We start from the raw sequence: 23,820 nt of genomic DNA, 5'->3' as shown, positions 1-23,820 counted from the left end.
CCGTCGATTCTTGATGTTTTATATAAGCAAGCAAGGTATTGTCGATTGAAAGGTTATCTGGTTTCATTTCTTTATTTGCTATTTTCTTGTTTTAATACAGTGTATTCATTCAAAACAGAAATATTTCATAATTCCGGGATCATGTTGAAATCTAGATCCCAAGTACTTCTGAAAAGAGAATTTAAATATAATAATGGAGCCCTTTGGAGTACACACAGAGTTCTAGGGTTGAATTCCAGTGTATCCAATACCGTTAAGTTACCTTTATCGTATCAATTTGTTCGTTTAAATTCTACCAAAGAAAATGATTCCAAATCTGTGATTGCTAAACCTAAAGTGAAGAAACCATTATGGACAGTCATAAAAGAAGGAGCAAGTCATTACTGGGATGGTACTAAGTTATTAGGGTTTGAAATTAAGATATCATCGAGATTACTGATGAAAATGTCAGCGGGTAATACTCTAACCCGTAGAGAAATGATTCAATTGAAAAGAACTACGCAAGATGTAGTTAGATTAGTACCGTTTGCTGCTTTTGTATTGATTCCATTTGCTGAGTTGTTATTACCTTTAGCATTAAAGATCTTCCCAAATTTGTTACCATCTACATATGAATCTACTCATTCCAAAGAAACAAAATTAGCAAGTTTAAGAAAGACTAGAGAATTAGTTACAAGTATTATTAAAGATAATAAATCACATTTTAAACCACAAGGTATCTCAGAAGAACAAAAAATGTTATTCAATAGATTCTATAAGCATGTTAGAGCTACAGGTGAAAGTGAATCTCGTAGTCAGTTGATTGAAGTTGCCAGATTATTTAGTGATGATACTGTGTTGGATAATTTGAGTAGACCACATTTGATTGCGTTGGCTAAATATATCAATATTCAACCTTTTGGGACGGATGTTATGCTTAGATATAGAATCAGATTTAAATTATTAGATTTGAAAAAAGATGATTTTGCGTTGTATTATGAGGATACAGAGCAACTAAATTCCAACGAATTACGTAGTGCTTGTGCCTCTAGAGGTATTAGAATTAAGGATACCACAGATGCAGCTTTGAGGAAAAATTTAAAATTATGGTTGAATATGAGAATCAAGGATAAAATTCCATCGACGTTAATGGTTCTGGCAACATCATACAATTATGGTGATGCTTCCTCGAAGAAATCCTTATACGATTCGTTGTGTGATGTTTTGAGTGCTATACCAGATGAATTATACCATGAGGTGAAAGTCAATGTAGTTAAGGAAGACAAAGCCACAGCCAAACAGAAATTGGTGCACTTGAAGGAGCAGGACGAGATTATGAAGGAAGAAGTCGAACAAGAAGAAGGTTCTATTGTGAAAGTTAAGGATAGTCTAAGTTTAGATGCAATTGATAAAGTTCAAGAAGAAGCCACAGAAACAGTAAGGTCGATGTTGGCTAAGGATAAAGAAATAAAGGAGAAGAAATCAAGCAAATAAAAAACGTAAATATAAATAACACTAACAAGACGCTTGTTAGTGTTTGTCTTTTTCTCGCTAATCATTGTCAATATTACAGTTTTATTTTTTCCATTCCTTCTTGTCATTATATTTTCTTATTTACTTATTTACTTACTTATATATATATATATATACACTACATTATGAATACCGAAATAGTTCACGTTGTAAATATCGTGAAATCTAAGAATAGGGATGATAATGACCTCTTGAGGCTCTCTTAGGTCTTCTTGAACGTTGAATTCAGCTAATGTTTGTGTTTATTTCAGTTGCTTGTTTCTCTCGTTCTCTGGCTATATCAAATACCACGGATACTGTTGTAGAAGATAGTTCGACGCGTAAATTCTAAATATGGCGAGAGACGCGCCGCGTTTTTTGCGTTCGTTCTTCTTTGTTCAGTAAACGGGGTATGGCAAGCATAGAGAGACGCGTCACAAAGATAAGTCCAAGAACTGAAATATTTTTGGCGATGACCAAGGAAAATAATCTTCAGTCAACAACTTCGGTAGGGATTCCCTTCTATTGATAGACTTATTTTATAAGATAAGCTTATACAAGTTTTGTAATTTCAGTGAGTTCGTGAGTTCGTGAGTTCGTGAAGATAAAACAGGTGTTACAGTAAGGTTGAATTGATACACGATACATCCATACAGGGTTTATCATTTGTATTCGAACATTTTTTATCTATTGATTTGATTTGGTTTGGTTTGGTTTACACTTTGATTTAAAAGTGTTTGTAGTTTTGGTGAAGTGATATAAGAATAGTACTTTAAAATATTTTGGTTTTTCTCTAACATTTTATTGTTGCTGTCTTTTGATTTTTCATAAAAGGTGTTAAGTAATAGTTGAACCACCTAGTTTTCAATAAGAGAATTAGCTACTGAGAAATATTACATTCACACTCAATTGCATTTGTAAACGGTCCGTTTTTAAGATAGAATACGAAACCTATAACTATAACTATCCAATTTTTTTTCTTCTAACCAATATATTCCGATTTTTAAGATGAATACTAATGATGAATCATCTCAAATACAGCATAAAACAGGTTTATCGCAAATGGAATCTATTCCTATAGGGAAACAATTGAAACCTTTAAAAAAATATAGTGATAGAGGTGCTCTTGTAGAGGTCAATGCTAATTCAAAAAGAATAAATGCAATCAAAAAGGATAATGGTCGTACAAATCCCACAACCCAACCAATGCCAAGAGTACGAAAGGATTTGGACAATTTGGATCGTAATACTTCAAAAAAAAGAAGAATATATAATGATAACGACGACATCATCATCAGTACGAATCAGAATAATGACGTTCTGCAGAAAGACTCACCTTGGTTTAAATTAGACGAACAAGATAAAAATGATCCTAGTATGGTTTATGAATATTCTGATAATATTTTTGAATATTTTTACAAACGTGAATCCGAATTGTTACCTTTGCGTAACTACACTGTTAAAACCGAAACTAAACATACTATTAGATCTTCAGTAAGGGCTATTCTGATTGATTGGCTAGTAGAAGTTCATGAAAAATTCCAATGTTTTCCAGAAACATTGTATCTGGCCATAAATATTATGGATCGATTTCTGGCAGCTAATAAGGTTAATACAGATAAATTACAATTATTAGCCGTTACATCATTATTCATTGCTGCAAAATTTGAAGAGATTCATTTGCCTAAGTTGGCTGAATACGCGTATATTACTGATGGAGCAGCTACGAAAGAAGATATAAAGACTGCGGAGCTTTATATGTTAACTAAATTAAAATTTGAATTGGCATGGCCTAATCCAATGAATTTCCTAAGAAGATTGTCAAAGGCAGATGGATACGACACTGAAACAAGAAATATTTCAAAATATATACTTGAATTTGCCTTTTGTTGTCCAAATTTTATTGGTGAGAAACCATCTTATATAAGCGCCATTGCATTTTTCATTGCTAGAAGAATCACTTCAAAAGATAAAACATGGGACAATAATTTTATTCATTATAGTGGAGGTATTGACCCGGTAAACGATATAAGGTTCCAATCAGCTTGTAAACAATTGGTTAATGAAATTGATACGCCTCGGACTAGATTGCCATCTTTAAAAATGAAATATAATGAAGGTGACCCAAAAGGTATTCATGACATTGTACTTAGATATTGTACTATGGAGGTCGATCATAGCTTCTCTACTTTATTCGCATTGTAACATTAAATAGCAAACAAATTAAAAGCATTCATCTATGTGCATATAAATATCTATATGATATATATACATCAAACGTAAAAAAGAAATAATATAACTATTCTTACTTTCATAAAAATCGCTCAGTTACGAATAATTAAGTTTTATTAAATTAAATATACATTATTGGACTTTATATTATAGATACGAAAAATATATTCGTAGTATTAGCTATTAAGGTTGAGTGGAATGTGAGTTATGTTGTATTGTGTTGGGTCGTTAGAAACCTTTAGGTCCCTCTCTTTCTCGAAATTGATCACTATCTATGGAATCAAGGGTTCATAGAGGAAAAGAAAAGAGATGTGGTTAGAAAATTTCAATTCAAAATATCGATTATAAAAGATCATGAACTTTCATTTTAATGTTTATGCTTTGGGTATTACAATGATTACCTATCAATTTGGAAAATAACTGAAAAAGGAATGGTCTCAAGGCTTATTAGGAGTGGAATTTGGTTACTCAAATACTATACTATTACCTCTAAAACACCAAACCATTTGTATTCCAAATAGATGTTGTGACCTATTTTTCTCAGAAAAAAGAGGCATTTATTCATGTAATGTCATTATATCGTAGTCATTCTTCCTTACTTTTAAAGCCCATTGTACCGATATTATGGATGCTTTCATAAATCTTCTAGATTGGTACTTTCTGTGGAATTCATCGTGAATAATAGGGCTAACTAAATAGTCCATGACCATGTGGCATACTGGAGCTAATTGAGTTTTTGTATAACCGCCACAATAATGAATTAAATTCCCATCCCACTTACCTTTACCTAACATTTTTCTTGATAAAAACATTGCAGCTGCGGCACATAGTGAAGGTAATATACCAATAAATCTAAAATCTACTAATGATATCTCAAGAAGAAATTTAGCTAATGTTCGTGATTGTATATCGTAATCGTCCGCTTTTGATATTCTTCTTAAGAAATTCATTGGATTTGGATAATTGAGACCAAAATCTAAAGTCTTCAGAATAAAATTTTCACCTTCTTTTATTTCTTCTTCTGTACATGCACCATCTGTTTCAGAAGCAAAATGTTTTATACTTGGAGAATAAACTTCTTCATATTTTGATGCAATGAATAGGCACGATGTACCCACTAATTGTAATTTATCAAGTTGAACTAGTTCTTTGCATAGGAAACGGTCCATGATATTAATTGCTAAATATAGTGTTTCTGGCAGTAAACCAAACTTATTATGAATTTTGACTAACCAATTAACCAAAATATCTCTATTTTGTCTGATATTTCTATGTTGATATAGGTCTTCTTTCCTAGGTAATGTTACAACTTCTAGATGATGTAAATAATCAAAGATATCGTTGACATATTCACTAACCATGAATGGGTCATTGGCGTCTTCGGCATCTAGATCTTCCCACTCATATTCTTCAGTACCATTTTCATCGCATACTTTGAATTTTTTAGGTTCTTCTTGTTCTACTACAGTAGAAATCGGTCTCTTTTTACCTACATTCATCTTCTCTTGCAAATCCTTTGAATTAGTGGTAGATACATCTTTTTTCTCAACAATCGATCGCTGCTCACTAAGGACATGTTGTGAATCGATGATTTCATTTTCCTCTTCGATGGATGGTAAACTTTTACTTGTCGTTATATAAGGGTCAAGATTTTCTTTATCATCTAAATTGGGTTGCTTAATTGGGTTTTGTTTAATATTTAATTCCGAAGATTTTATATTTGTGGATGTAGACGTGTTCGAGGATTGTGAATTTGGAATCGAGGAACTAGAAACAAAGTTTGACCTATCTATAGATTCTTTTAGGATTTCTTTCTTTGAAACGATGCTTGGTTTTAAATTTTGAAGAACATTCTCTTGTGCCAAAGTTGTGTTTGTAACATTATGTAAAGCTAATCTTTGGGCATTCCTTGGTACTCTAGAGTTGTTGTTACTGTTGTTGTTATTATTAGTCGATACGTTTTCTGAAGATGACATAATAGAAACAAAAATGAAATGTAATAATCAAAAAAGGAGAATAAATTATTGAAGTTATTAGATCGAAGAATTGAGAAATCAAAAGAGAAAAGAAAAATGATATTAATAATTAGGTTCTTGCAATATGACTAAAATGAATTGAAATTGAATGATAAAAAATGATATATTTTAAAGATATGCAAAATGAAAAATCAAACAATATATTTGGAATGAAACGAAATGCAGTGATGTGAAAAGAGGGAAGTTAAAGAAATTAAATGAGCTATGAGAGAATATTTGAAAATAGATTAAAAATTTGTTGAACGAAATTTATCTTATAGTTTTCAGAGAATGAGATTGTAGTTGATCAGAGTTAAACGGTTTAATCTTATAATGTTTTATTAGATTAAAAGGTTATAAACAGTAGGAAAAAAGAATGGAGAGTCTGGAGTTAGAGAGAATTTATATGGATTCTAACGTTCAACAATCGAAGATGAATAGACTTCTGATGTGATGAGGATGGTTTGAAGGGTTTTGTGTTCTTAAGTATTAAATAAAAAGAACTAAAGGTCCGTGATCTCTAACAAAAAAAAATTATTTAAATAAAATATATTCAAAAAGTTTTTAAAAACTGTTTTAATAAATACTAGAAATTCTTATTTAATAATTATATGATTTTTATTCTATAAAAATACAAGACCACCTCCCCGTTTGCTAAAGGGAAAATGATAATAATAACAAACTTATCCAAGAAATACAAGTAATCCCAGGGATGGGATCCTCAATTACTATAAAAAGTGAAAACAATAACAACAATTAAAGCCAAAATAGCATTCTTTGGCTGAGTTGCTTCCTTGCTCCTTCATCGATGCAATTAAATTGTAGAAGATCACAAGAATAATGGTAAATACTCTGTTTCTCTTTCGGTAGACCTAAAACAGTTATTGTGTTTCTGCGTCACTTTGAAACATAATTTTGACAATTTGTTTTGTTGATCAATTTCCTGATCTGTTTGTTTAGGTATTTCCTGATTAGGAACTAACTTTAATTCTTTGTGTTTATTTCCGTGTGTAGTGATAAGGTTTGTTTGTTGATGTCCCCCCCTTTGTGGGTCGTTAAAGATGACGTGATTTTGGAGGATGGAGGAGTAAAAGTTTTGTGTCACATGATTTAGGGCTTCTGTCAAGGAAATTAGGTCTCACAGGTAGTATTAACATATTATATCATATACATATATATATAATATGCAAATAATAAAGTGATGAAGGCTTTCCCAACTCCTACTTGTAAGATAATTCAACTATATTTAGTCTCAGAATAATTGATATCATACTGTATCTCTGTTTCATATAAGTTTCTACTAGCTTGTCGCACATACTTCGTATACCTGGGTGTAGTGGAAGCACTATTTACTGTTACTTTGATATCTATCTTCGTTATCTTCTCTTTTAAATCTAGAATAACTCTTCTAAAGTAAAATTTCCATTTTGATTTTTTGTAAAAACACCTACTTCAGTAACAATACCATCAATGAACTCGTGAGGTGTAACATCAAATGATGGGTTCCACACATTCACCTCTGGAGGTGCAATACCAACTTTAGCAGATATTGGTTTATTGTTTTGGTCTAGAACTGGTTCGAAATTGTTTACATCAACAAGAGTACCACTAACTAGTTTGAACTCTTCAGCTTTACGTTCTTCAACAATAATGCCATCACCATTTAGTGTCTTATTGTCAATTGTAGTCTTTGGAGCAACAACAAAGAACTTAATTCCAAATTGTTTACAAATAACAGCTAATTGGAATGTTCCAATTTTATTAGCAGTGTCACCATTACGAACAATTCTATCAGCACCAACAAATGCTGCTTTGATTGGTAATGGGCTGCTTGCAATCTTGTAAGCAATCGAGCTATCGGGGATCAAAGTTGCTGGGATCTTATCGTGCACTAGTTCATATGCAGTAAGACGGGAACCTTGGTTGTACGGTCTAGTTTCTAATGGGAAAACATGTGTCATCTTAGCACAATCATTTTTATTTTCAGCACTTTTCTTCTGACTATCTTCCCATAATGATCTGATAACACCTAGTGCTGTACCATAACCTGCTGTAGCTAGCGATCCAGTGTTGCAAATTGTTAATACACCAAAGTTAGAGTGGAAGTCTTCCTTTTCTAATAATGATAAAAGATTTCTTGCACCGTTATTGCCCATTGTTATATTGTCCTTTAGATCATTTCCTAATAACTGACATGTATATTGATAAACATCATCTTTCAAAGTAATAATATCTTGAGACTGTTCTAATATATTTGTAATATCATTTAGAGCATTTCCTAAGTTGACAGCAGTTGGTCTACTACTTAATAAATATTCTAACCTTTTCTTCAATTGATTTTTAGTATGTAGCCAGTTTGATAGGTCGTAGTACGATTGACTTGACGTGTATTCCTTAGAGTTAAGGAGTTGAATCTCTAATAAAACTGATAATGTACCGACCATCGCAATAGCCGGGGCACCTCTAACTTGCATGTTTTTAATAGTGGAAAATCCATCGTCAATGTTGTCGATTGAGATGTATTTGGTAACATATGGCAATAGAAGTTGATCTAAGATTTCGACACTTAGATTGTCTTTATCTGCTTTGTCAAATTTGATTGATTCCAAAGACATTTTTTTTGCAAAGTATGGTAAATAGATATTTATGAAGTTTTATATATAACTATATATTTTAACACAAATGAAATGATTAAATTCCAATACCTTAATATTGTTTTATGACATTACTTTAGCGTACATTTCACTGAAATTGAAATTCTTCATTGGCTCATCGCTTATGGAGGGGAGATATTCGAATATTTCGAAAAATTAATTAGTTTAACAAAATACTCAGGTGTCAGTGTAATAACAACTAAATAATACGAAATATTTGGTTGTAAAAACGTCAAACAGGCATTCAAACGTTCTGGTGTCAAACAAGTAATCATTGTAACTATCATTCAAATAATTCAAAATAATATATAATTGTGCTTTTATTGTTTTCTATAAATATAATAATTTTATATAATATCAATGTGATAATACACTTCTCTGGAAAAAAAAAAGACAGAGAAATAGTTTGGATAGTCCATTAAGTTTTTAGCCGATAGTCCTCATTAGGAATTATTTGATGGAAAAAATGGTTTAATGTTTGGATCTTCTTCTTCATTGGATTTTGAACGAGATATACTCTCTCTCAATTTTTTGAAATTTACAATTTTTGAATGAGACGATGATCCTTTCGATAGAGAAATGGAATAATTTGACCTGTTGGCTTCTGTAAATAGCGTCGGTGTTACATTTGAGTCCCTTTCTTCCGCATCAATAATACTGTTCATATCACCAGTGATCTTTGATTTATCCTCTTTCTTATGCAATATAAATTTATTTCCAATAATATTACCCATGTTTCTCATAACTACTCTTATAATGTCATGTTTTAAAGATGCAATAAATTCATCCCTTGACCAAAGTTTATCCCTATATGTTAAATCAGGAACTCTAACATTCAGACGATTTACATCTGTTAGTAAATGGTGACTACCTTTGTATGAAACAGACATTATTGTTTTTTCTATTTTGATAAATTTAACATTGAAATACGTTCCTGAACGCTTTAACATTTCATCAATATTATATTCGTGGGGTTTAAAAATGGAGCTTGTACTAGTCTTCGGATTATTTAATATTTTAAGATGATTGTGTTGACTTCTGGTACTATTATTGGTAGTGCTACCTAGATCCCACGAAACTAGCTCTTTATTCACAGAAGTAACACCTGATATATTACTGAAACTGTCACTAGATCTTGGAGAAACGATATTTGTCCCCATGGTTGAGGGTGAATGTTCATTGCTATGTGAGGCTTTATCACTATCATTTGAGTCAACTTTGGGGAATAAATATTCCATAATACTATTTGCAGTGTTGTTGTCCATTTTAAAAATAATTGGTTGTAGTTTAACAACTAATTCCTCGAGACTTGATATACCACCAATTGGTGGACGTTGGATCCAAAATACTTCAATCATAGGTATCGATTCATCATATAGATTATTCTCCTTAAAAGGCGCTAACAACTGTGAAAACACCGGATTTCCTTGCTGATTGAAACAATTCAATGCATTGATGCTAACCTTATTACTATTTACACCATCAGATGTCTCAGTTCTTGTGAATGTAGATGGACTTAACCCAATAGTAATAAATGGCTTACTTTGGTCATCAAATAACTTCCAGATCAATTCGTCTGTACCCACAACCCATGTTAACTTCTGACCATTTGTTGAACTCTTTTTACCACACATCGTATCATAATTTTTCTTAATAGCTGTCATTAATACTGTTAATTTCAAAGCAGTCATATGACCTTGTTCTTTCATTTGATCAGCCACCCTTGCGTATGTTTTTGGTTTATACTGTTTTAGGAAGGCTCTTGTGTAATACAATTCCTTTATCTGTCTCTGTAAATCAGCAAGTACTGATACGTCTAGTTTTTCTAAATTGTTTCTAATTTCCTCAGCTAATAAAAGCTTTGAAAGCTTTTCTACTTTTTCGTCATACTCTGAACTGAACGTTAATAAATCTTGAATTATTGAGTATACAGAACAGTACTGTTCTGAATTTGAGGTCAGAACTAAACCAGGGAACCCTATTCTGAACTTTGAATCCTTCGATAAAGTTGATATATCTTCGTCCCCAAAATATAGAGAGTTAGGTTGCGTAAACGTCAAAAACATTGATCTTCTCTTTAAAAATATATGATCAGAAAGTAGTGACCCATCGTAACAAACTTCTAGTGGAATCCATGGAGGCCAGAAATCAGACCATGCATCCATACCATAACCATTTTTATGGAAAAATCTTGTTTCTGAGTTAAGTAGTTTTTCTTTGTACAAAGTTATTAGTTGAAGATCCTTTGCGATGGCACAATAACGAGTTTCAACCGCAGTATTTAGATCCATAGCTAACATTTTTCCAGATTTCCTCATGACTTGATTGATATCAATTATTCCAACTTCAATGTCACGAGCAGATACAAGAACAGTGGTATTCGGTTCTAGTTCGGATGTAATTTGTATTTGTGGAGATATTAATCTGAAAAGATAACGATCTGTTGCTTCAAAACGATCATCTGGTACATCTTTAACTAATTCATCAAACCTTTTAATAAATTCTCTATTGGATATTGTTTCTTCATCATCAAATATTCCCATATCACCAAGATGAGTTTTAACAGTAGTCAATACATTGCTCAAAAGCTCCTTAAATATTTTAATTGAATTATAAGTAATAGCATAACTAACCGTCCTCCTCTCGAAAACTTTCGACGCATATTCTAACAAAAGATCTCTTATTGTTTTATCGACTTTCAATTGTATATTATGAACCATGAATCTGTTATCATAAGTAGATTGGATTTGGACAGTTGATGCTCTTCTCATTGAAATAAATGAGTCGATTGTATTTGTTCTAAGGAGATCCAGGCTTACCGGTTTTTGTTCATCTTTGGTTGAGTTACTATCGGTACTGACAGAACTGCTCAATGAACTCTCTGCAGAATCACTATCATATGTGTGGCTTACAACTTCAGATAAACGTAAGTCATTTAGAATATCATGAATTATGTGTAAGCGATGTTCTAACTCGTGTAACTGTTTTTTCAATTTTTCGACATTTTTATTCTTTTCCACACTGGAACCATGAACAGATCCAAGATTACTTAAAGATAGTTCCAAACTCCTGATCTGACTTTCAATTTCCTTTTTTCTATTTTGAGCAAGTACTGCTTGCGCCTTCTCAGGATGGTTTTTACCTATCATACAATCATGCGACTGTTCATCTCCAAACGGAAAGTTTACTGGATAGCCATCGTCGTTCAATTTCCTGAAATAGGATACTTTTGGTGAAAACAATACAGGGATTGCATCAAACCTAGTTGGAATGGTGGATTTCAATGAGAGCTGGTCAAGGTCCAAATAATCTTCGTAGTTGAACCAATCGTTTTGTCTAAAAGCCTCTTCGTCTATCGAAAGACCGGTTGTCGCCGATTTCGAAATTGCTTCTTTTAAGTCCGTCTGATCAAATGTAGCAGAAATCATTCTTAGATCTACTTCAGTACAATCAATTTCCCCAGTAAACATTCTGAATTTCCAAACAGGTTTAGACTTGTTAAGTTTTTCGTTTCTGTGGGTTAATTTTATTCTTTTTTGATGTAAGTCAATTTTCAAAGAGTTTATTCTTGCTTTAACACCTGTAAAAACAGTTTTCTCGTCTTTATCAGATAATTCATGGGGAGTAAAGTGTCTATATATATGAGAAACAGTCAATGGTTCCAGGTGTAGTTGGTATTTGAAACTAAACAGAGACCTCGTGAATTTAGTTTTATTCTGAACCAATGCAGAAAATAATGGACCCTGTCTGATAGGGCCTGATGTGTACGTATTGAATAATTTCCACCACGTCAAAAAGTGGCCAACCGAGACTGGACCAAGGTAGATATGGTTAGAAGCATCTTTACCTGAGGAATAAACCCCAATAGCCATGTGAATAAAATTGCTCCTAAAACCTTCATAAGAGTCATAATTCGGAATATCATGAACTTCTTCAGGATTCACTAACTGCACATTGTAATGAGGCACACTTGGTGGAACACGCGGAGCATCTCCAGGATTCGAAAAATTACCACTTTCAAATAATAAACCCATCTTCCAAGTAACATCCCCATCCAATTGCATAAATATTTTTTCAAATTTATTGGCTACTGTGAAATCCCTTACACCAAGTTTAAAACTTTTGGATTGGAATTTTAAAAATTCCTTAGGATCAGGAGAATTGTGAATTTTCAGTGAAGTACCACCTGTCCAACAAAAAGTCAACCCAGCTCCATCGTCAACAATCTTATACGGATCATGTGCACCTTTAATATTAATATTAAGGTCACTATCTTTGGAAAAATTATATGTCCATTCACCGTGGAAAAGGAATCTAAATTTATCCCAAAACCCAAGTTTTGCAGAAGGGTCCAGTCTTGGTTTAGTTAAGTAGTCAAACCAAAGCATAAATGATTCAAAACCAGGTTGGAGTGATTTACCCCATGTGATATGTGTCGGTGATGGAGATTCCACAAATGTCTTGATATTGAAGTACGTTTTAACAGAGTTCATTGTACGAACAATGTTAGAACAGTATATTGAATTAACAGCAGAATATTTCTGTGAGGCTGTACTCGGGACGAATGGTACGAATATTGTATGAAGTCCTTTGTGTTGTTCCGGCATCTTTTCAGCAAACACAATATCACCAGTTGTGTGTGTATCTGGAAGAGATAACACCGGGATTGGATAATCTCTCAATTTTAATTCCCATAGAGAGGTTTTAAAATCTATACCAGTAAGAATAAGTAAAGTGTATGATTTTCCTCTCGGAACACCTTTACCATATGTGTAGATAAAATCGTCATAATTGTTCACCTCAAACGAAGGAGGATGGATTTTAGCATCTAAGTCTTTTATTACTAAGCTAGCTACTGTATTATTTTCCTTTTGGGAAAAGAATTGATAACTGAAATTCAAAATTTCAATTTCTTGAACGGTGTTAGGTAATCCATGGAACGCAAGTCTTGCCTTCCTTATTCTAGATATCCATGAAGTTGAGAAATTTTCATTTAATTTTCTCCTATAGGTACTAATTGCGTTCCCCATATTAATGTTTATCTTTTTATCTGGATTATCGTTGTTATTCATCTGTAATTGTAATTTTTCTATTTCTTCATCTAGTGTTCTTAATTTTGCTAATCTTTCCCTTTGTTCCAGGATACCTACTTTCAAAATTAATCCTAATTCTTGTTCAAAAAGATCTTCCTCAACGTTGATATATACACTGTCAGAAATTAACCTTATATGAGGAATCTGTGCGGGATACTGCATTGACGGGTAAACTCTATTAAATATATTCAGGTCAGAAAATGCAGTTCTAAGTTGTTTGAATGATTTATACGCTGTAATAACATTGTCCAGAACCATATAAAACTTAAAATGGTATTCTGTATGTAAGATGATAGAAGAAGTCTCGAGCTCAATTATACCGGAATCTAAAATACTGCTAATATTCATCTTTAAATCATACATATCCATTAAATTGAAGAAAACTCTTGACTCGGCCACATAAACTGACTGGACCATCATGTTCAATGAGCTTGTGTACAGTGTTGTGTTTTCCTTGGAATAAAGTATGTTTTCTATAACAAGTAGAACTGGAACATCTTCAGGTAAAGTAATTTGGATGAGAATTTTATCAATGTTTATTGTTGTCGACTCTAATATCTTTTCTATCCTATTGAGTTTGCGTAGCCTTGTATCACCATGTTTGGAAGTTGGGTGGCCGACTCTCTTAGGCATATACTTTTGATAGATACTTCTAAGATAAAAAAAAAGCCAAACTAATGTAATATCAAGTTTAAATCGAATTGCTGGTAAGTTAAACGTTGTACTGCCGTTTATGTTTCTGACTATATTCAAATTGGTAAAATTTACTATAGAATCTGAGACAGCCTGTGCGGACTTACTATCCATAACACGATATACTGAGGCATCATTAATTTCTACAGTTTTAACTGTGTTGGTTATTTTAAAGATTGATTCTTTGATAATAATTCTCATACCTCTGTCTATATCACTGAGATTAAAATTATCTGTGCCCAAAGGATCCAAAAGTTCAGGAATGTAAGATGCAATGACTGCCGACAGAATTAAATCTTTCATCCTGAATCGTATAGCAAATTCTATGTTACTCCTTGACATAAACGAACTACTTAATGTTCCATCTTTTATTGTAATGTTCTTCTTGTGTTCTGATATCATCTGTAATAACGCAGTTGAAGATGAGTGGAGTCTTTCTAACACAACTTTATCATCGAATGTTAGATATGCATGTCTTAGAGTACATTGGGTGGCCATTTTTGTTCTTGAAAATTCGTCTAAGAATATATCTAGTCTTTCAAATCCACATATCGGAATGCTAACCGCTTCACCAAGTTGATTATGGGACAATTTTAGATACGAAAACTCAGTTCCAACAATTTTAACAAAGTTTGAGAATGAAGATTTTCCATGAAATTTAACACTAGGCATAGGATCACCTTCTAAAGATACCAAATCTTTCACTTTTACATTTGTTGTGTGACAACGACCCAGGAGTGATTGTGCATTTAATACTTTTAAAATTATATTCTCATTATCAGATATTTGAAAAGTTGACGTGAAATTTGCGATATTAAATTCAAAGATGACATTAGGAAGATTTGTTAAATCTTTTGATATGGCAATTAAGTACTCAATATATGGATTAGGAATTTGTTCGTTATCATGTTTTGTAACCAACGTTGTGTTAGGTTTATTTGAATTCAAAGATTTCAGGACTTTCGTAATTTCAGATATAGTCGAAAATATAGATGGATTAACGATGTTAGACGTAACTGAAAGACTTGTTTGATTGAAAGGGAAATCTTCTGCATAATGTAAGATAATATTAGTGGTAATAATAATGTTAACCAATGGAATTCTAAATGTTGATAATTCATCAACTTTGAATAAGATTGAGTTTGCAGAAATGGCAATCTCATAATCTCCCCACATATGTTTATTTGGGGGAAGAATATCTAATGCGGTATCATAATTTGCTACATTAACTGCTTCTAAGTATAACTGAATACTAGAAATGTTCACAGAAGCAATTCGTTTACATGTAATTCTTAAATTTTCGACCTTAACATCCAGAACATTAAGGCTTCTTAGAGGGTTTTTTAACGATTTGACAATTTTCGAAGCTCTCATATGTATTAATTTTTTCATTTGTTTATAATTAAAATTTTCTTTTTGTATATCTTCGTTAATCTCTTTAGCTGACATATGTTTATCAATTTTGATATGGGCATCACCAATTTTCAAAGAAGTATGCCATTCACTGATAGACAATTTTACGTAATCATCCTTTTCGACTGCAGTCTTAGACATCTTAAAGCTGAGATGAAATCCAACATAATTGACAGTTTCGTATGTCTTTGTATTTGATAACCCATGAAGGAAATATTCCATAACGAATCTATCATCTTCTTTATGAATAATTGTTAACGTACAAAGATTGAAGGACGTAGACAGGCCATGAGGTCCTTTAATCTTTGCCGATCGTACAAATGTATTGAGGGACAATAATCCTCGAACCCAAATTAAATATCGTTTATGGACTCTAAAATTGAACGTTTCATTAATTGCATCAAAATAACTATTTCTAGTATCATTAGGCGACCGGAGTGTTTCCTTTGAGTCAATATCTTGGTCATCAAATATCAACAGATCTATTCCGTGGAAATTAATAGAAGGTTTCCAACCGATCTTTAAGTATACTCTTGCTATCTTTAAATCAAATCTCTCTGTGGTGATTCTAATACCATATATTGTTGTGCCTAATAAAAATCTAAAATAGAAACGTTTTACTTTTATTTGTTTCCATCGTACGAATCCAAGTATTATTGCGTTTATTAACTTTTGAAGTAGAATGTAACAAATCAATAGTATTATGACAATCTTAAAAGATTGGAAAAGTTGTATCCAAAGTTCTTCAAGCATCGAAAACTGTAATATAAAGAAATAAAAGTTGGGTATTATGAATATTAAATGCAGATAATGATTAACTCAGATCTTAAATATAATAGGATTAAACTGTGGAGGGGTTGGTATATGTGATGATAATTTGAATAAATATAATATAATACAATAAAACCCTTAAATTAATTGAGCAAAAGAACGAGTAATGGAATCTTTATTGGTGTTTTATGGCAGAGTCTCTTATAGTGTCTAATTCCCTAAATACAGATGTCTATAACATATGTAGGTGTTGATATGCGTTTAACTTCTTAATCCCTTTGAATGTATTAGGTAATTGGTATATTTCAATGAGATTCTTGTACCAAATTAAGTAATGCAATATGTAGTAAAAATTCAAAAACCCTAATCTCCGCGCAGAAAAAATGCAAAATCTCTAAGTTGCATATATATATATATATATATATATATGTAGATATTTCTGTGAGGGTCTTCTTTGGATATGTTAATTGAACAAGTAGATGAAGTGTAGCATTACTATTTATATAAGTTTTAGCCTTCGTAATTCAGTAAGGACGATCAAGAGGGAGAAAGAGATGCAAAGAAAATAATAAGTATTGAAGGGTTTTCTTGTTTGCTGTGTTTGTTGATGTATCGTGGGGAGGGGGTGGAACATTACTAGAATGGCTCCGCAAGTAACACGGCTACCCGATGAGAATGTTGTTATTGTGTGAATATAAAATATAATGATGAATATTGAGTCTGTTGTGTATTTAGAGATGAGGAATATATACATATATATATGGTTTTCAGGAACTCATTGGTGATGTTATAACCAAATCGGACCATGGGACCTAAGAAACTACAGTAGCAACAACGACATCATCAGAGATTGAAAGTGAAAAAATGATAATCGTGATATTAAATACATTCAAAAATTCACTCTTTCTTCTCTCTTCTTTGTCCATCAATCTCTTTCCAGTAATTTGAGGGAAAAAAATTTACGCGGATATAAGCCGACAGAATCCCTGCTGCGTTGGCCGTGTTGGTTGAATCAAATGACTGAGTGACAGTAACCGATGTAATGTAGTGGTGAGATAAGAGAAGAGAGATCGCAAACAAGTCAATGAGTTGGCTCGGTTCTACCAAAGTCGGGAACTGCGCCCTGGTCCACCATTGATTGTTTAAGTTTATGTCAGCATCAGAGTTAGCTTAAGTTAGGTTATTAACATCAGAGTTCTGTAGATACGTAAGATCAATTCGGCATGATTTCTTTGATCTAGATTCAATTTCTTAGATCCATGAGCAAATAATTCATCAAATTTTGGTTCATTGATTGGTGCCAAGTTAAACGTAATAATGTATTTGTTTATATTCATTGATTCGTCCTTTATAATATTCAATTTCAATGTATCTGAATTTGATTTATCATAAGTTACTATGATTTGTGATGATGATGATGACATATCTGTAATAGGCTTTTCAGTTAATGGTAATTTACTTAATTGATCCCAAAGAAGTTCTTTTAATTTACTCAAATGTTCTTCTAATAATTTGTCCTTTTCAAATTGGATATGTGGAATTTTCTTACCGATGTCAGCATCCGATAATACATGCAGTGGGAGAATACTCTTGATATTCCTTAAATTTTTTTCAAGTAAATTCATCTTATTTAAAATGTATGAATGTTTTGATGTAGTATCCCTTATAGAGTTATCTACCACTGTATTTAATGAAATGCTAGGATATTTATCCTTAATCTCACTTTTAACTTGAATCAATAATTGTTTCGGTAATTTTACTTTACCGATCCTGTCTAATCTTGAAGGAGAACTCAATATATGAGCAAAAGGATTATCATTCAATCTGAAGTTGAAAGATTTCAACATAGACACATGATTGGGCTCCTTTAATAACAACTTTCGTGTCTTACCAGCCCATCTTTCAAAATGGGTGAACAACGGTGACGTTCTTAACGGTAACGGTTGCGGTAATTTCTTTCCCACTTTGGATATTTGTAATGACTTGAGAATGGTAGTATCAAATGGCATTTATAAAATGTATAACAAAATTGTGAAAGTTATAGTTATCAATGGGGTAGTTATTAGTCCCTCTTTTAGATTTAAAACTTTTCTCGATATTTATGTGTATATATATTCTCTGTCTTTCTACTAAAATTAAAATATCAAATTTTTGTCCACCGACTGGCGCTCACATAATGGAGATCAAATGAAAATAGAGAGAACTGTTTAGTGAATATAAGAATAATAATGTTAATTTATTTAATAATACAAAAGTGTGAAACAGATAAATATATACCACATCATAAAGATCTTAAGAGTAGATTGATTTGGTCAATTTGATTTTAAAATCTTTATTAGTTTTTGAATGAGCCTGTTCCTTTATTTTATTGATTATGTTCCTAGTATCATGTTTGCTGCTTTCATAAACAATAGTTTGAACAGGTTGAACAAATGAACCTTCCCGGTTGGACATATCCATCAAATTAGTTCCAGACGAAAGAGAAGAGGTTGATAACGAAGACGAACTATTCTTGACGTTTGTGGTACTTTCAATGTACGATGTTGTGGCCTCACCTCCGGGACCATTGGGGCTAACAAGTGGATCCACCATGTAATCGGAAAGATTATTATCATCATCACCTTGTCTTTCCCCTTCTGGTTGTTCACCAGATGCAATTTCGCTGATGATATAGTTATTCATCCTAACTAATCCTGCATTATCAACAGTTCGATCGTACGCTTGTTGGATATCATCCATTCGCTCAGTGAGGTACGCTACTCTGGATGTAACATTCCTAAATGATGTCAACCTCTTGATTGTATTAATCCATCTTTTTAATGCATCTTCACTGGTCATATTCGAATCAGGTAATTTAAAGGATATATTCTTTGGTTCAGTTGGTGTGTATACTCTTGTGTATTCCTCTTTTTTAACTACTGAGGCTGTCTGATTGCCAAATAACGTTGACATTAGCAAACCCTTATATCTGCTATACTGTTCACGGTTAGCATTATGTTTCAAACAATACACAGTATCAGTTGTCAAAATGAATTTACCTGCTGTATATGATTCTAATTTACAACTATCTAATGGGAAACTATATTTCGGAGCAGTAGAATGGTGCTGCTTAGTATGGTCTATTGGAAATTCATGGATAAATCTTGCGGTAATAACAAATAGAGATTTACGATATTGGGTGTGGATACTTTTGTTCGCAGACATTTTTGACAAAAGATATCCATTCTTAATATTTTTCGATTGTGGGTATACCAAGACCATATTTCTCAAGAGATGTGTACTGTAATATCCACGAAGTTGATCGACATTTATTCCAGATTTTAAAGGTAACAATGCCGATGGATGGTTTTCTACAAAATGGTCCCATTCTTCCAACGGTTTTCTATCAAGGATACCTTGTTTCAATTCATGGCATAAATTCTTCAAAATCAACCTTGCTTCAGCTTCAATCAAGTTACAATACCTTTCCAAAGCATATTGAATTTTGATGACAATTGTTTTTTCAAGTTTCATAGCGGTTTCTTGTAAATTGATATATGCTTCTCTGAGATGTCTTTCTTCAGAACGATGTTCAATATATCTTGTACTTAGTTGTTTTCTTAAGAGAAAAGGGTCAGCACATGGATCATTGCAAGTAAAATCATTCTTACACATTTCATTGTACCTGTTTACAGATTTTTTTAGAGTTGCTCTATGTTCCTCTAAATTTGTCTTAAAGTCTCCAGATAATAATTTAATCTCTTTACGGTATTTCCTGAGTTCTTTTGCTAGAGCTTCTATATTAGGAACAACACATTGTAAAATTTCTTTAGATATTTTATATTCATGATTAGATACAGAGCTGTGATATTTTTTTAATACAACTTGTAAATCTTGAATAGATCCGGTACCAAATTCCATGAACCCTGATAGTGCTGAACCTCTTCTACTTTCAACCATATAAACAGGATCAGGAAGAATTTTTTCTTGATATTGGTTTTGTTTTTGTTGAATAATAGGTACATTCTGTGACCTTTTCTTTGGATGATTGACCTCAATCGGTTCATATATTGTATTCGTTTGGTCATTAAGATCGGTTAAACAACGTAAGTTAACAGCACGTTCTTGTAAACGAAGATTCATGCGAGCATTTTGTTCATGGGTATATGCTACTTCCCTTAAATATACAGTCAATCCAGTGACAATGTCATGCCATTTTTGGAAACGATCTTCCATTAATCTGGTAGGATGTTCAGCAACGTATATTGTATCAATTCCTATGGAATATTTTTCTTCTGGAGGAACGGGTACGAAGTAAGGCATAGAGTTATTTGTATTCATTTCAGAATGGAACATATGTATTACTGTTTTGACAATTTCGATGATTTTATACATAAAATTAGAAAGAAAATATGATTGAATGACCATTATATTTTAACATTTTGGCTTATATATGATGTCATTACTCAGCATGTTCCCTTTTTCCTTCCCTCAAACTTAAGAAGTGGGTAAAAAAAAAATTTACTCCCCTAAGTATTACAACATCAGCCCACGCCACACTACAATTGAACCTATCATAACTGGATCTTATATTTGCCCATCTCTACTACTTCCCATTGTTTAAGATTCCTTGGCAATGTGTCAATTTTCAATTGTGGGGGAAAGTAGGGACTCAGAACGACGCGTAGTAACTAAGAAGCGAAGGTAAAGATATATTTATATCTACAGATGACAGAACCAATTCTAATGGGTAAAGGAAACTCCTTTGAGAAGTTGCAAAAGAAGTAAACAATCTTTCCTATTACTTTGGGTTATATAAAAGAAAAATAAGTAGCATATATATACGTTTACAGATATATAGACGTTTTGTTTTGATAGCGAAACAGGACATAAAAGTACAGCAGTGATCTCGCTCTCCTCAATCTAACAGGGCTAACATGCCTTTTTGACATCGTCATGTTTCTTTTGGGCGCCACCTTTGATAGCTTTGATAGCAACACCAACCATTGTCTTGAACCAGTAGGCATTCAATACATCAAGTACCAAATTACCAGCTACAATGATTAGAGAGTCCCAGTATAAGTATCTTGGATCAGCACTTACCATGTAGAAATCGTAACATAGACAGCCAATTTGATACCAACCCCATGCAATTCTTCCCAAGAAGAAAGTTACCAAAAAGATTAAATTGTTAAATAATTGGAAACGACTACATATTTGATTCTCACTTGGTAAATACTTCAATGCAAACCAACGGATATTTAGGAAAGGGTTTGATAATTCAAAGATTAAGAAAACAGGTGCATAATATTGTAAATATGGTTTGATACCAATGGCATACATTGCAGTAGAAACGACACCATGCATAACGAAAGGTAAAGTAGAATAAGCCGCAGAAATTAATGCATCCCAGATGAAATAACCTATGGCAAATATACAGATGACTCTAGTTTCACGAGTTTCGTCAAAGATACGAGATGCTGGATCTGGATAGGGTATCACGGACCTTTCGTGTGAGATAAGGAACGATATTGATAAATATAATACAATAATTGTTTGTGAAAAAGATACTAAATGAAGTGCAGCTTGATTACTTAGTGATTTAGCACGTTGAGTACGAGAATACTTGTGTTCCACTTTAATATCTTTTTCTTTCTCTTCAGCTAATAGGCAATCGATCCTCCATTGAGATATCCTAGGAAACACAAACCACGCACTAAGTAGAAAGACTAAGTGGTAGAAAGCAGTAATGTACAGAATCGAATGCAAATTGTTTAAAAGCGCATCAGATTCAATTAATCCATAGGCACGTATTCCTGGAATGATTGATTTTGTCCAAATTCCAGGTGCAGGAATCGCAAGCAAAGCTTCAATTAAACAATCTAAAACGTTCATAATAATAATAATAATAATAATATTGAAATGGTATATTATCCTGGTATGCTCTTCCTATAGCTTCAAAAGTCAGCTGCTATTGTCTTTTTTTTTTGTACGTCTTCCTTGTTTATATACCCCGTATGGCTTGTAAATTAGTCTCCATCTGTTAAACGTGACTGCTTTTATATATATGTATATTTATAAATCAACACGTTTAAGGCCGGTGGACGCCCATTCTATTTTGCGCGACTTTTGTCTTCTCGAAGAAGCGAACAGTTTATTCAAGAATTGACGCGACTAAGCAAAAACACTTTGAACCTTTGAGATGATTAAGATTTGAAGAGGACCATCGAACTGTTGGTCGATGGGAGTAGCTTTATATATTATATGCGAATAAAAAGATATGCATGACGTCGTTGTAAAGTTTACCATATAGATATAATATATATATGTATATAAAAATGTACTTAAAGACAGAAAAGTAACAAAATAATAAGATAGAAAGTTCGTTTTCGTTATGTTTATTTAGCCTTGTTTCTTTCGTTGGCATCCTTGGCATCTTCTGTAGCTAACATAAGGGCAGCTCTTTGCAATTGGATGACATTAGCAAATTGCTTGAAAGCCCACAATGGAAAACTAATAATTGCAATCCATTTACCTGCAGTGTAATATTTGTCAAAAGCCATCCAGTATAACCCACCAAAAAAACTCTCGTTAAAGAAGCACACTGTGAACAGAACATCTCTTCTTGAGTAATACAAATGTAACAATGCAGAAGACTCCTTTGTAACATTCTTATGAGAACCACCACTAATAGCGAGACTGGCATACATGTGCATGTAATGACTAGTGATATCTAAAGCTAATAATACTTGGAAAAATGGACCCCAGGTTGGGTATGCTAATGTCAAAAAACACAGTAGACCAGCAGTTGTGGATCTATCAGTGACCATATCTAGAACGGCACCCAGACGACTCACTTGGTTATATTTTCTAGCCATAGTACCATCTAAAGCATCTAATAAACAGGAGGCAGTGTATACAATAGCAGTGGAGATAGGACAGTTTTGCATAGTGAAAAAGGATATCACTGCAGTAACAGCACGGGCATACCCAATCTTGTTTGGAATGTACCATAACACATCTTCAGCGGTGATTTCAGTAGCTGGAACAGTAGCACTTTCTGAGCTCATTGTTATTGTTGGTGGCAATGTTATTTTAAGTAATTGTTTATTGTGAAGGTTAACAAGTACAGACTCTAAAAGCTATATCAAAAGACCATAAACAGAAGAGAAACCTCACTGGACCAAAATATGTCAAAACATTTAACGTCGTTCCTTCTCCCCCTGCTGACATCCAAAATCTAATTAATATTTGTTTATTTGTTTAGATCAGCAGTTTGAGTGAAATTTTCACGCATTTCCTTCTTGCCCCCGCCAAAAAAAAAAGAAAAGAAAATAGATCTGTGTATCACAATGAACGGGAAGATTGGAATTAAAAGCCCTTCCCATTTCTTCAGAATTGTTGATTGAAATTCAATCTTTATCGTTTTGCGGTTAGTTATACAGATATATATATATATATATTTATCTTTGAATGGTA

The 23,820-nt window shown here is 32.7% G+C and overlaps 9 protein-coding genes across 9 annotated transcripts; 2 read left to right on the top strand and 7 right to left on the bottom strand.

The window, feature by feature from the left end:
- Positions 1-141: 141 nt before the first annotated feature.
- YLH47 (Ylh47p) lies at positions 142-1,473 on the top strand (the record flags this gene model as incomplete). The annotated part of the gene is made up of 1 exon (XM_041548197.1): positions 142-1,473. The coding sequence occupies one exon, from the start codon at positions 142-144 to the stop codon at positions 1,471-1,473; it is 1,332 nt and encodes a 443-aa protein (XP_041404131.1).
- Positions 1,474-2,499: 1,026 nt separating this feature from the next.
- Positions 2,500-3,696, top strand: CLB5 (B-type cyclin CLB5; the record flags this gene model as incomplete). The annotated part of the gene is made up of 1 exon (XM_041548196.1): positions 2,500-3,696. One exon carries the CDS (start codon positions 2,500-2,502, stop codon positions 3,694-3,696), a length of 1,197 nt encoding a protein of 398 aa, XP_041404130.1.
- A 584-nt stretch (positions 3,697-4,280) lies between these two features.
- Positions 4,281-5,699, bottom strand: CLB2 (B-type cyclin CLB2; the record flags this gene model as incomplete). Its single annotated transcript, XM_041548195.1, has 1 exon — positions 4,281-5,699. The coding sequence occupies one exon, from the start codon at positions 5,697-5,699 to the stop codon at positions 4,281-4,283; it is 1,419 nt and encodes a 472-aa protein (XP_041404129.1).
- A 1,433-nt stretch (positions 5,700-7,132) lies between these two features.
- MRI1 (S-methyl-5-thioribose-1-phosphate isomerase MRI1) lies at positions 7,133-8,353 on the bottom strand (the record flags this gene model as incomplete). Its single annotated transcript, XM_041548194.1, has 1 exon — positions 7,133-8,353. The coding sequence occupies one exon, from the start codon at positions 8,351-8,353 to the stop codon at positions 7,133-7,135; it is 1,221 nt and encodes a 406-aa protein (XP_041404128.1).
- Positions 8,354-8,835: 482 nt separating this feature from the next.
- Positions 8,836-16,344, bottom strand: HOB2 (Hob2p; the record flags this gene model as incomplete). The annotated part of the gene is made up of 1 exon (XM_041548193.1): positions 8,836-16,344. One exon carries the CDS (start codon positions 16,342-16,344, stop codon positions 8,836-8,838), a length of 7,509 nt encoding a protein of 2,502 aa, XP_041404127.1.
- A 1,193-nt stretch (positions 16,345-17,537) lies between these two features.
- On the bottom strand, positions 17,538-18,371 carry RRG8 (Rrg8p; the record flags this gene model as incomplete). Its single annotated transcript, XM_041548192.1, has 1 exon — positions 17,538-18,371. One exon carries the CDS (start codon positions 18,369-18,371, stop codon positions 17,538-17,540), a length of 834 nt encoding a protein of 277 aa, XP_041404126.1.
- A 283-nt stretch (positions 18,372-18,654) lies between these two features.
- RGC1 (Rgc1p) lies at positions 18,655-20,769 on the bottom strand (the record flags this gene model as incomplete). The annotated part of the gene is made up of 1 exon (XM_041548191.1): positions 18,655-20,769. The coding sequence occupies one exon, from the start codon at positions 20,767-20,769 to the stop codon at positions 18,655-18,657; it is 2,115 nt and encodes a 704-aa protein (XP_041404125.1).
- Positions 20,770-21,273: 504 nt separating this feature from the next.
- On the bottom strand, positions 21,274-22,236 carry ALE2 (Ale2p; the record flags this gene model as incomplete). The annotated part of the gene is made up of 1 exon (XM_041548190.1): positions 21,274-22,236. The coding sequence occupies one exon, from the start codon at positions 22,234-22,236 to the stop codon at positions 21,274-21,276; it is 963 nt and encodes a 320-aa protein (XP_041404124.1).
- Positions 22,237-22,739: 503 nt separating this feature from the next.
- On the bottom strand, positions 22,740-23,411 carry PIS1 (CDP-diacylglycerol--inositol 3-phosphatidyltransferase; the record flags this gene model as incomplete). Its single annotated transcript, XM_041548189.1, has 1 exon — positions 22,740-23,411. The coding sequence occupies one exon, from the start codon at positions 23,409-23,411 to the stop codon at positions 22,740-22,742; it is 672 nt and encodes a 223-aa protein (XP_041404123.1).
- Between the last annotated feature and the right edge of the window lie 409 nt (positions 23,412-23,820).

This window comes from Maudiozyma barnettii (assembly GCF_903064755.1).
Source record: "Maudiozyma barnettii strain CLIB 1767 genome assembly, contig: KABA2_01, whole genome shotgun sequence".
Classification (NCBI taxonomy): Eukaryota; Fungi; Ascomycota; class Saccharomycetes; order Saccharomycetales; family Saccharomycetaceae; genus Maudiozyma; species Maudiozyma barnettii.
Note: the sequence above shows the minus strand (reverse complement) of the source record. Positions and strands in the feature narration are given on the sequence as shown.